Below are 12,635 nucleotides of genomic sequence, written 5' to 3'. Positions count from 1 at the left end.
ACATCCATAGTTGTTAGGCAGGAAGAGCAATATAGTTCTAAGTCAGGATAGTGCGTGTGGTTTGAATGGGAACTTGTAGGTAGTGGATTGAAGTACAAGGATAAGAAAGTCTTGTTACAATTGGATAGGGCTTTGGTGAAATCACATCTGGAATATTCTGTGCAGTTTCAGTCTCCATTTCTAAGGAAAGTTATACTTTCATTGGAGGTGGTACAGTGAAGATTCACTCGATTGGTTCCTGGGATGAGAGTGCTGTCTTATGGAAAGACTGGGTAAATTGGGCCCATATTCTCTGGAAATTAAAAGATTAAGGTGATCTCACTGAAACATACAAGATTCTGAAGGGGTATGATCATGGTAGACACAGAGATTGTTTCCGCTGGCTGGGGAGTCTAGAACATGGGGCACAGTCTCAGGATAAGGGGTCGTTCATTTAAGACCGGGATGAGAAATTTCTTCACTCAAAGGATTGTGAATTTTTAGATTTGTCTATCACAGAGGCTTGCGGATACTCCATCATTGAGTATATTTAAAGTTGAGATTGACAGATATTTGGTCTTTCAGGGAATGAAGGGGTACGTAGAGTTAACAGGAAATCAGAGTTTAGGCAAAAGATCAGCCATGATGGTATTGAATAGTGGAGCAGGCTTGAGGTCTACTCCTGCTCCTGTTTCCTACACTGTTAACATTACAGGAGTTTTGCTGGCTGCATTGAGAGTAATGTGAATGGAACTAAGCAAGTAATACATTCAGAGATGGGCTACGAAGGAGAGAAGATCATTGCTGTCAGCTGTGTCAAATGCCAGAGGTCAAGCTGGACAATGACTGATGGCAAAAACTCTGTTACTCTTACAAAGGATCCAATTTTGAATTTTAGATAGTAAAGGGCTAGTAATATTCTAAGTACTGGGAAGGTAACATTGAAATATTGCTGCTTAAGCATTTTTTTAACAAAGTCACAGAGAGGAGTCAAATGCCTATATGAAACTTTACCAGGAATAATATGTTGAATTTTAAACATAATGGTTATCTCATCAGCAAATCAGTACGTACAAAATCAAAATACTGCAAATGCTAGAAATCTGAAAAAAACCCAGAAAATGATGGAAATATTCAGCAGGTCTGGCAGCACCTGTGGAGAGAATGCCAAATTGAAAGAATGACAAGTAAATCGTTGCTTCTTTTGGAAGAAATGTTTGGGGTCTTGGATGATGGGAAGGGAGGAGGTAAAAGGGCAGGTTTTGCATTTCCTGCACTTCCATGGGAAGGTGGTGTGGGAAGGGAATGGGGTTTTGGGTGATTGGGGAATGGACCAGGTGTCACAGAGGAAACAGTCCTTTTGGACTGCTGACGGGGAAGGGTGGGGGAAAACGTATTTAGTGGTGGCATCATGCAGTCATTGTGTGGACTTCCTAAAAACAAGCACTGAGCCAAAGGTGCTCTGACTCTCTAGAAATAGAGTTGCCACATTTGTTCAATCTAAAACTGAATAGTGGTGAGTCTTAATGTTATAAATGTGTCATCCCACACAGGATTGAGCCATGGCTTTCTGCATATACAAGTGAGTTGAACATATCCAAGCTTTGCCCCTTTACAATGTTTAAAAATATGGCATTTGAAAACTGGGTGCTTGCTACCCCATTTTCAGTTGTGAACATTGCCAAGCAGCTAGCCCCAAAACCAGACAGGCTAACACCGATTCTGGAAGGTATAGTTTTGGATTAGGCAAGAAGTAGAACCCCACTCGCAGACCTCAGAGCACTTCTGACATCTAACTTTGCGAAAAGAAAAATGGGTTGTTTTGGTAGAGTGTGAGTGTTAAATAAACATTATTTAAACTCCTCTTTTATTCTATTAATATTTCTAGACTGTTTTCAGTGTATATGTAAATGGTAATTTAATTTGGTTTTATGCTTATTATGCTTTAGTAGAATATTCTTGTGGGCAAGGGCAATTCTAAACTACTTTAAAGAAAGATCTGCATTTATAATGCACCTTTCATGACCACCAGGTGTCTCAAAGCACTTTACAGCCAATGAAATACTTTTAAGTGTAGCCACTGTTGTAATATTGGGAATGCAGTAGCCAATTTGCATACAGCTAACTCTCACAAACAACAATTTGATAATGACCAGACAATCTGTTTTTGTCATGTTGATTGAGGGATAACTCTCCCACCGTTCTTCAAAATAGTGCCCTGAGATCTTTTACGTCCACCTGCGAGGGCAGATGGAGTTCTGTTTAATGTCTCATCTGAAAGACCGCACCTCCTGCAGTGCAACACTCCCTCTGTACTGCACTGGGGTGTCAGCCTTAATTTTTGTGCTCATCCTGGCATGGAACTTGAACCTGAAAAATTAATGATACTCAAAATAAAATAAAAACTTACACCACAAACAGCTTCCTTCAGGCTCAGTTGATGTCAGGAGCATGTGTCTGTCCAGGTGGCTATCAATGGAGCCAGAGCTGACACTTTCTCCGCTTCTTTCTCAGTAGCATACCCCGAACTTTAACCCTCTTCTTCTGCTCCCTCCAACCCCACTTCCAACACCTGGTTTGAGGAGAGCATGGACTTTTTTGTCTGGAAGTTCAAAACTATCCATTGTTATGCCCTTCTTCATTGCTGGTCCAAGAAATCAAATCACTCTGTAGCATCACAGCTAGCTCCACTTTTCCCTGATCAAGTTCATCTCCTTCATGAGACCAATCTGCTGTGTCCACAACCCTCCCCTAACCAAATAGCTAATGTCGCTTCTGTCAATGCTCACTGACACCATAAATAGCTCCCATTCCTTTCAAGATCCCTGTTCTAGTCTATAAACCCGTCCCTTGCCTTGCCACATGCAACCTCCTGCAGCTCTACGTCCCAGCTCATGGTCTCTGCTCTTCTAGTTCTGATCTTTTTCTCATACCCTTTTATCCGAGCACACCCCACATTGTTGTAGCATGAAGTAGTTCACACTGCAGGATTCACAAAGGTAGCACAGGATTGTTCAAAAATAATTTTCTGCATGTTTTGATGTTTCTGCAATGAATAGAGCTAGATAATGATAATAATATCAGCTTTTAGAAGTATCTACTGAAATAAACAAAATTAGTATATTCTAGTCATTGGAGTGTGCTTCAATAGTGTATTCAGATGCTTGATTGAGAAAAATAAACTTTAGGAGGAAGTACATTCCGAAAAAGCACAAGCTAGAAGAATGGGAAGGCATACCTTAGGTTTATTGCTCTTCTGCAACACATCAAGTAGGTGTCTACGAAAGACTTCTAGCTGGGACAGACCAAGTCTACAGGAATATAAGAATAGTAATGCAATGGGTAATGCTAAATACAAGAAAGGTACTTGTAAAAAGACTGCATATCGAACCAACTGCACACAAATGAAACTGCACCAACCTACTTGATCTTTTGTCTAGTGTGACCAGGGAATGGAGGCTGCCCAACCAAATGTGATTTGTAGCAGGCTCAATTAAAATATTAGAGTGCAGAACCACAATCTTTGAACTCCTAACTCTCAACCTATTTTTACGTGCTAATTGCCTGACATTTGTATGCTTTGCTACAGTGAACAAATTTACCTGTCAATTCATTCAAAGCCATGAATATTTCAGCTTTTTTATTTATTACAGCAAGCTCCATGATGATGTAGCCATCATCCTATAATGCTGGATTTCAACTACAGCCATCAGAATCTATATTTAATACAAGGCAAGGCGGGCAATTTTATCCAGTGCAAAACCTATGTGAGGAGGTTTAAGACGATTGACAAGAACATGTACACAATAAACTGTACCAAAGAATATATGAATATTTGTGTACAATAAAATCTTAATTTACATCATGTTTTGCAAAATGAAATCTTCTGCTCCATTATTAAGTGAAGTATGTAGTAATTTGGCTATTTAAACAAAAATTGCCTTTGTATATACACCACCTTCCACATGTAGAGCATAGTCAACTTGTGGTATTAGCTTTCAGGCCCAGGACACAATACTAGAAATAAACAAACCTTTTCTGCCACGCATGCAATTAGTGATTCACCCACCCTCCCCAAAAAAGGCTACCATCTTTTCTAGACTTTCAGAAAACCAGATTTTGTCAAGCTGCTTCTAAAAGGAAATAATTGCTCGGCAAACTGACAACTGTTGTCAAATGATAAATAAAATATTTTCTTCACTATTTAATTATGAATATTAGAAAGATGCACAGAAATTTCTTCACTCACATTACTCAATGCTTCTTCACAAATGAGCATTCAAAACAAAAGGAATATGTTCAAGCCTTGCAAATTTTTGAATTACCAGGAAGCTTGGGGAGCCTATAGTTCCCCATTGCTTTCTCCATGGCAATGCCTTGGCCAATCAGAGTCAACTTGCTAACCAATCAGCACCCTTTTCTCTAATAGTATAAATTGTGATCGCCTGAAATTTGGCATTCTTGTGTTTGTCCTGATGAGTGCAAGGCGAAAAGCTTTGGCACCATATCTCTCTTTTCAGCAATATACTAGTTCTGTACTACCAAGGAGTGTTCAATAGTAAATAGGCTTATATATTTCAACCTGGGCACCACACCTTAGGATGGAAACACTGGCCTTCAAGGCCCATGTTCAGCAAATGAAACATGGGTTAAAACTTTAAACTATGATAAGCCTGTATTCCCTTGAATAAAGAAGTTTCAAAGGTGTTCTAATTACAGTGTTTTCAGATAATTAAAGGATTTGATAAGACAGATAGAGAGTAACTATTTCTTCTGGTGTGAGAGTTCAGAACAAGGGTACAATTAGAGCTAGGCTATTCAGGGGGTGATGTCAGAAAATACTTCATCACACAAAGCGTGGTAAAAATCTGTAACACACACTTCCAAAAAGCTAGATCAATTGAAAATTTCAAAACTGAGATTGATTATGTTACGATCTGCCATAGAGACTGATAACTTTTAAGAGATATGAATTTCCTAGTGACTGATAAAAATGATCACGTGACAAGATTTCCTGCTTTAAAATTTTTACTGTAACAAACATACAAACAAACAAATTAGTAAGTAGGCAACTAATACACTAAACTACCAAAAAGGTATTCCCAATTAACTTACAGCCGAAAACCCCATGCCACGTTTAAATGTTACACTGTACTATCCGCAGAATTGTAGTCTTGTGCTTAAAATCCAAAACTCCTCCTGGCTCTAACAGGATCTCTTCTCTCTGTTTCACCAGGGTGAATCTTCCTTTTGAACAAAGTTCCCTTTGCCCAACCCTTTGAGCATAATCAGTTGGACTTCCCATTGCATGGTACCCTCTGATGATTCCATGGCCTTTAATTCTTCACATTCCTTGTTTCCTTGAAAACGGGTTCAGTCCTCACCAGCTCTCCGCTCGGTGGTTAACCCAAAAACAGTCCTTTTCTTCTTCCTGCCATAGCAGCACCTGTTGTGAATCTTCTTCCCTGAATCTTTCGGTTTGACTGCCTCTGAGAGTCTGAAAGCAGCAAAAACAGCTGCCTTTCTCCCTTGTGTTCAGGTGTTAAAATTTGCACCTTACTTTCAATTTGTTTCAACCTGGGTCCCTGCCCCTGTGGCAACCAGGTAACATGGGCTTGTCTCCGGACAGACTTCGTATGAGGTCACGTGCCGCTCTCCACTACTCTATTTTACCTTGAATTAAGGGAGACTGTTTAAAACATAACCAACATTTAACATCCAGAGGTCATAACAGTTAGGCAAGCTTATTAAAGAGTACAGAACCAATGTAGATAAGTGGAATGAAGGGACAGATTAGCCATGATCCAACTGAATGGCAGAATAGGCTTGAGAGGCTGAATAGTCTATTCCTGTTCCTATATTCATATGCAACATGGTGAAAGGATAAAATTCAATATGAATATTAAGGAAGCGAATATAGTTTTCTGTTCAAACAGAATATTAGCTAACTTTGCAAGTTTATGAGTTTTGTACACAGATGATGCTTTTCTCAGGCCCTGATATATGCCCACATGTTTAAGAGATATAGTTGAGTTCCCATATACTGCATAACCCCATTAAAGAGGCATGGTTGGAGGCCAAAAGCTATCCTTTGTGTTAGAGAATCAGATATGGCAATGGGGATGGGGGTGGTGGAGGGGAGAAGAAAGAGGTGAGAAGAAGTATCTAAAACAATATGGCCAGGTGTTTCACTGCAATTCAAATGAGTTGAAGTTTAACAAATTTATTTGCCCTAATCACTAACTGGCCAGATTTTTCAACCGCAGCAATTATTTGAACACATTTTTAGTTTAAATTATAGTTTCATCCAGTAATCTTGAGGTCCTATTGGCCATGTCCCTATCATAAATAATTCATGATCTGTAAAGCTACATGATTGTGTTGACACATGGGAAATTTTACACTCAGCCTTATTGTCATGAAGAGATATTGTGTATAATATTATTGGAAATTATTTTTAAATTGGATTTGTAGTAGGGTCTGTGCCTGCGTGTTGGTTTAATTGGATTAAAGCTAGCTATTCTGGGTGCTTTGATGTATAGTAGTTTGAAATGTTAACTAGATAAACGTAAGGCTAGAAGGTAAAGAGTACATTTGCATTTGTTGAATAAACTGTTCAAAAGGGAGTAAAATCTTGCACCTAGCTAGGAGACATCAAGCAATGTGTTTATATTACTAATAAAATTGGTGCGATGAAAGAGGGTTTATTGCTGGAAGAGATGGAGTTCAAAGGCCTAGTGATACAATGAGAATTTACATTCAAAAGAAAGGCTAGGTATAAACAGAAAGAAGTTTTGTATGTGCAGGTCAGAGGCATGTAAGATCTAGGCAGACTGTAAGCCCTACAACTGTGTCTGCAAAGGAACCAAATTGCAAAGAACCTCATTTTGAATTCATAAGGTCAATTGTGCTTTGCCTGGTGTCTGTTTAAAGTCTATGGGTTACTGTTGCCTTGGTGAAGATTTACCTGGGAGTGATTAATTTGTTTAAAAGTTATTATGGTAGTTATGTATACATGTGTATGTGCTTAATTTCTTGTTAAATTAATAAATGTTTAATTTAGTTTATATAAGAATATAAGAACATAAGAACTAGGAGCAGGAGTAGGCAATTCAGCCCCTCGAGCCTGCCCCACCATTCAATACGATCATGGCTGATCTCATTTCGGCCTCAACTCCAATTTCCCGCCCTCCCCTCATAACCTTTCAACCCGTTACTAATTAAAAATCTGTCTGTCTCCTCCTTAAATTTATTCAGCGTCCCGGCATCCACTGCACTCTGAGGTAGTGAATTCCACAGATTCACGACCCTTTCAGAAAAGTAATTCCTCCTCATCTCTGATTTAAATCTACCACCCCTTAGCCTAAAACTATGGTCTCTCATTCTAAAATGCCCCACAAGGGGAAATATTCGCTCCATGTCTACTTTGTCTATCCCCTTTAGCATCTTATATATTTCAATTAGATCTCCTCTCATCCTTCTAGCGAGTATAGGCCTAAACTGCTCAATCTCTCCTCATAAGTCAAGCCCCGCATCTCTGGAATCAATGTAGTGAACCTCCTCTGAACCGCCTCCAATGCAACTACATTCTTCCTCAAGTAAGGGGACCAAAACTGTGCACAGTACTCCAGGTGCAGTCTCACCAATGCCTTGTACAGTTTTAACAACACTTCCCTATTTTTATACTCTATTCCTTTAGCAATAAATGCCAAAACTCCATTTGCCTTCCTTATTACCTGCTGTACCTGCATACTAGCTTTCAGCGATGCATGCACGAGGACACCCAGATCCCTCTGCACTGAAGTATTCTGAAGTTTCTCTCCGTTTAAATAATAAGTCGCCTTTTTATTCTTCTGACCAAAATGGATAACCCCACGCTTATCCACGTTAAACTCCATGTGCCAAATTTTGGCCCATTCACCTAACCTGTCCATCTCCATTTGTAAATTTCTTATTTCTTCATTGCAACTTACTTTCCCACCTATTTTGGTGTCATCTGCAAATATAGCTATAGTACCTTCTATCCCTGAATCCAAGTCATTAATATAGATTGTAAATATTTGGGGCCCAAGGACCGAACCCTGTGGCACCCTACTAGTTACAGCTTGCCAGCCAGAAAAAGACCCATTTATCCCAACTCTCTGCTTTCTGTTGGTTAGCCAATCCTCTATCAAAGCTAATATATTACCCTTAATTCCGTGTGATCTTATCTTGTGTACTAACCTTTTGTGCGGCACCTTATCAAAGGCCTTCTGGAAGTCTAGATATACTACATCTACAGGATCCCCATTATCCACTTTGCTTGTCACATCTTCAAAGAACTCTAGCAAATTAGTCAAACACGATTTACTCTTCATAAAACCATGCTGACTCTGATGGATTGCATTTTGACTTTCCAAATGCCCCATTACTACTTCCTTTATAATGGATTTCAATAATTTCCCAATGACAGACATTAAACTAACTGGTCTATAGTTTCCTACTTTCTGCCTCCCCTCCTTTTTGAATAAGGGCGTTATATTAGCATTTTTCCAATCCCCTGGAACCTTTTCAGAATCCAGGGAATTTTGGAATATTATAGCCAATGCATCCACTATCTCCGCTGCCACTTCCTTTAAGACCCTGGGATGTAGGCCATCAGGTCCTGGGGACGTGTCACCCTTTAATCCCAATAGTTTGCTCAGTACTTTTTCTCTAGTGATGGTGATTGTTCTAAGTTCCTCCCTCTCTATACCCTCTGCACTACCTGTTACTATTGGGGTGGTACTAGTGTCCTCCACTGTGAAAACCGAGACAAAATATTGATTAAGCGTCTCTGCCATTTCTGTGTTCCCCACTATTAACTCCCCAAGGGACCAACATTCACTTTAGCTACTCTCTTTCCTTTTATATGCTGTAGAAGCTTTTGCTAACAATTTTTACATTTTGCGCTAGTTTTCTTTCATAATTTACCCTTGTTCTTTTTATTATTTTTTTAGTAATCCTTTGTTGATCTTTAAAAGTTTCCCAATCTTCCAGCCTGCCACTGACCTTTGCAATGTGGTATGCCTTAGTTTTTGCCTTTATGTTATCTTTAATTTCCTTGCTTAGCCATGGATGCTTTTTCCTCCTCTTACCATCTTTCTTCCTCTTTGGAATATATTTTACTTGGGAGGAATTGAGTATCACCTTAAATACCTGCCACTGTTCATCAACTGTCTTACCTTGTAGTCTTCCTGCCCAGTCCACTAGGGCCAAATCTGCCCTCATGCCTATGTTTAACCTTTGTTTAACTCCAGAACACTAGTGTGGGACTCAAGTTTCTCGCTTTCAAACTGAACGTGAAATTCTAGCATGCTATGATCACTCTTCCCTAGAGGATCCTTTACTATGAGATCATTAATTAATCCCATCTCATTACACAAAACCAAATCCAGAATAGCCTGCTCCCTGGTTGGTTCCACAACATATTGCGCCAAGAAACAATCTCTAATACACTCTATGAACTCTCCCTCGGGGCTGCCCTTGCCAATTTGATTAGTCTAGTTTATATGCATATTAAAATCACCCATGATTATTGCTGTGCCTTTCTTACATGCTCCCATGCATATTAAAATCACCCATGATTATCGCTGTGCCTTTCTTACATGCTCCCAGTATTTCCTGGTTTATACTGTGCCCTACTGCAGAACCACTGTTTGGGGACCTATAGATTACTCCCACCAGGGACTTCTTTTGCTTGCTATTTCTTATTTCACCCAGACTGACTCTACGTCTTGCTCTCCAGTACCTATATCATTCCTCACTATATCATTGATCCCTTCCTTTACTAATAAAGTTACATCACCTCCTTTTCTTTCCTGCCTATCCTTCTGATATATAAAAACCTCTTGAGGCTTGTAGTTTCATTTCTGAATTCAGAGCTGCATTTCAAACATACTAATTGAAAATATAGGTTGTGGCAGTCGTTCAAGTTTCCCTCTGGGATTTAAACAACTCAGCCTTAACCAACTGCTGTGTCATAACACTTATATAGATTAATTTGAGTGGAGATTTGTGTGTGAGGCAGTAAGGCAGCAAGGAGCCCTAGCAAAGTTGGAGTCAATTCTTCACTGGTTGGAGTCACGCCTAGCACAAAGGAAGATATTTGTGATTGTTGGAGGTCAATCAACTAGGTTCTAGGACAACACTGCAGGAGTTCCTCAAAGTAGTGTCCTAGGCCCAACCATCTTCAGCTGCTTCATTAATGACCTTCCTTCCATCGTAAGGTCAGAAGTGGGGATGTTCACTGATGATTGCACAATGTTCAGCACCATTCGCGACTCTCAGATGCTGAAGCAGTCCATGTCCAAATGCAGTAAGACCTGGACAATATCCAGGCTTGGGTTGACAAGGGTTCACTATCGCTGGGTCAAAATCCTGGAGCTCTCTCCCTAACAGCACTGTGGGCGTACCTGCAACAGTTCAAAAAAGCAGCTCTACACTACCTTCTCAAAGGCAATTAGGGATGGGCACTAAATGCTTGCCACAGTGACGCCCACATCCCATGAATGAATAAAAAAAAACTTCACTTCAGCAAATTCCAGTGCATTTTGAGCACATTTCCCAAATTGCAAACCTAGCGGAAGCTCCAGGCCTATGTGTCAGGGCAATAATATGGAAAAGTATTTCAAATCTCATGACAATCTGAAGTTCTCTTCCTTTATTATTTTCAAATAGTACAGCTTCTGAAATGAATGCAGGTCTTGTGTCCAATATTCACTATTGGAACAAATTTATAGTTGTATTCATTCAGCAACTCACCATAGGAAACAAATATGTGGTTCCTAATTACTTATGAAGCGGCATCTTAAGTATTTAACACAATAGAGAGAACTTTCCCACATCAGATAGCCAAGAGTACCATATACTCAGTCAGACATAGTGCTATTTGATTTTGTGACTGCTCTATTTAAATCACCTGAACAAGCACCATCTTCTTTTCAACATTATAAAAATGATACAATTATTAACTGCAGACTGCCCAACTCCTGCTAATTTCCTTTCTAAAGCCAGGACTTGACACCAGGGGCAGAATTTTGCCGTCGGCGAGCAGGGGCCGCTCACCGACACGCAAAATGATGTGGGATGACATCGGGCGGAACCCCCAACGCCATCCCAGCCCATTAAAATTTTCAGGAAGGCGGTCCCACAGCAAAATCAGCTGCGGGCCTGCCGACCTGTCAATGGCCAATTGAGGCCCTTGACAGGAGCAATTATACAATTAAAGGACCTGCCCGTCCAACCTTAAGGTTGGCGGGCAAGCCAGGAGCCCCGGTGGGCAATAGAAAATACATGAAACCTCATCCATCGGCGGGATGAGGTTTCATGTAGCGTTTTTAAAAATTTAATAAACTTATTATGTAAATTATGAACATGTCCCATCTCATGTGACATTGTCACATGAGGGGACATGTTAGGGATTTTTTTTTTCTATTTTTCATATTTTTCAAAGTGTAAGCAATCTCCCTGAGGCTGCACTTTGCCTCAGGGAGTTGTGCGCTCTTTCGTGCGCATGCGCGAAAGAGCATGCTCTTGCTTTTGGGGAATCCTTCCCCGCCTGCACAGGAAGCGCACAGCGCTTCCCGCCGGACGTCACACTGGGCCGGCCTTAATTGGCCCGCCCACGTAAAATGGCGGCGGGGCCCGCTTCTCCAGCGGGGATCAGCTTCCCACCCGCCGGAGATTGGGTCGGGCCCGCCCGCCCGACAGGCAGAAAATTCTGCCCCAGGTAAATAAGACCAAAAGCTAAAATCAGAGCTAAGAGAATAAATAAATCCACTATGTGTTCCACATCCTGAACATTGATCTTGCTGTATCGCAACACAAAACTGAAAAAATCAATAAAAACAATTGAATAAAGCATGTAAAACTTATCCTTGAGATCTACAAAAATTCTAGCAGAGAATCAGGATTGTAAATAGTGAAAAAGCACAGATTGAGGTTCCAATGTATTACAGTAGGTCGAGCATGTGGTAAAATTAAATAAGATTTCTCAACTTGCCTTGGTACCAGATCCTTCCCTAAGATGACAGACGTCACAAACTCCTTCGAGTATTCCATTGCATCACAGCTAAGGATTAAATTAGAAGATATATTAGAAAAGAACAATTAAACTGATAACTTCTTTAACTGTAAGTTGTAGGCATGGTAATGCTGAAGGGCATTCAACATCTCACATCAACAGATCAAATACAAAACAGCAAAGAAAGACATACTTACATAAACTCAAAGGAATACTTAATAAGCTAATGTGATATACATTTTTCATGTAGAACAAAATTAGCATTTTCTTTCCTCTTTCCTCTCCTGAAGACAATGATTCTTACGAGGACATGATTCCTTGGGCACCAACAGCCATCAAGTATTTTGTCCAAGTGGCCATTCTTTATTTCAGAGTTTAGGCTGTAGCCTTCAGCAGACTATTTGATCTAGGGGCAATCACAGCAAACCCCAAAGCTGTCCTCACCCAACATCCAAACATGTACTTTCCAGCCGGATTGTTGTTTAGAACTAGGAATATGGATCCTGACTGATTTGCCCCTAATCCAAAGATACTGAAGTCAAATTATATTGTCTGAATAGGTAACCAAAGCATAATGGAGTACAGGCAAGGACTGGGACAATCTGATCTTTAA

The 12,635-nt window shown here is 40.1% G+C and overlaps 1 protein-coding gene across 9 annotated transcripts in view; it reads right to left on the bottom strand.

The window, feature by feature from the left end:
* dagla (diacylglycerol lipase, alpha) overlaps positions 1–12,635 on the bottom strand; it is a 485,173-nt gene that overhangs the window by 52,310 nt on the left and 420,228 nt on the right. For all 9 annotated transcript variants that reach the window (XM_078549077.1, XM_078549076.1, XM_078549078.1 and 6 more), the window contains 2 exons: positions 12,002–12,070; positions 3,218–3,290 (listed from right to left, as the gene is read on the bottom strand). In XM_078549077.1, the coding sequence (XP_078405203.1) occupies positions 3,218–3,290; positions 12,002–12,070 (142 nt within the window). The remainder of the gene's footprint in view (positions 1–3,217; positions 3,291–12,001; positions 12,071–12,635) is intronic.

Source organism: Cetorhinus maximus, chromosome 9 (assembly GCF_964194155.1).
Source record: "Cetorhinus maximus chromosome 9, sCetMax3.hap1.1, whole genome shotgun sequence".
Lineage (NCBI taxonomy): Eukaryota > Metazoa > Chordata > Chondrichthyes > Lamniformes > Cetorhinidae > Cetorhinus > Cetorhinus maximus.
The sequence above is the reverse complement of the archived record's forward strand: the minus strand, read 5'-3'. Positions and strand labels throughout refer to the sequence as shown.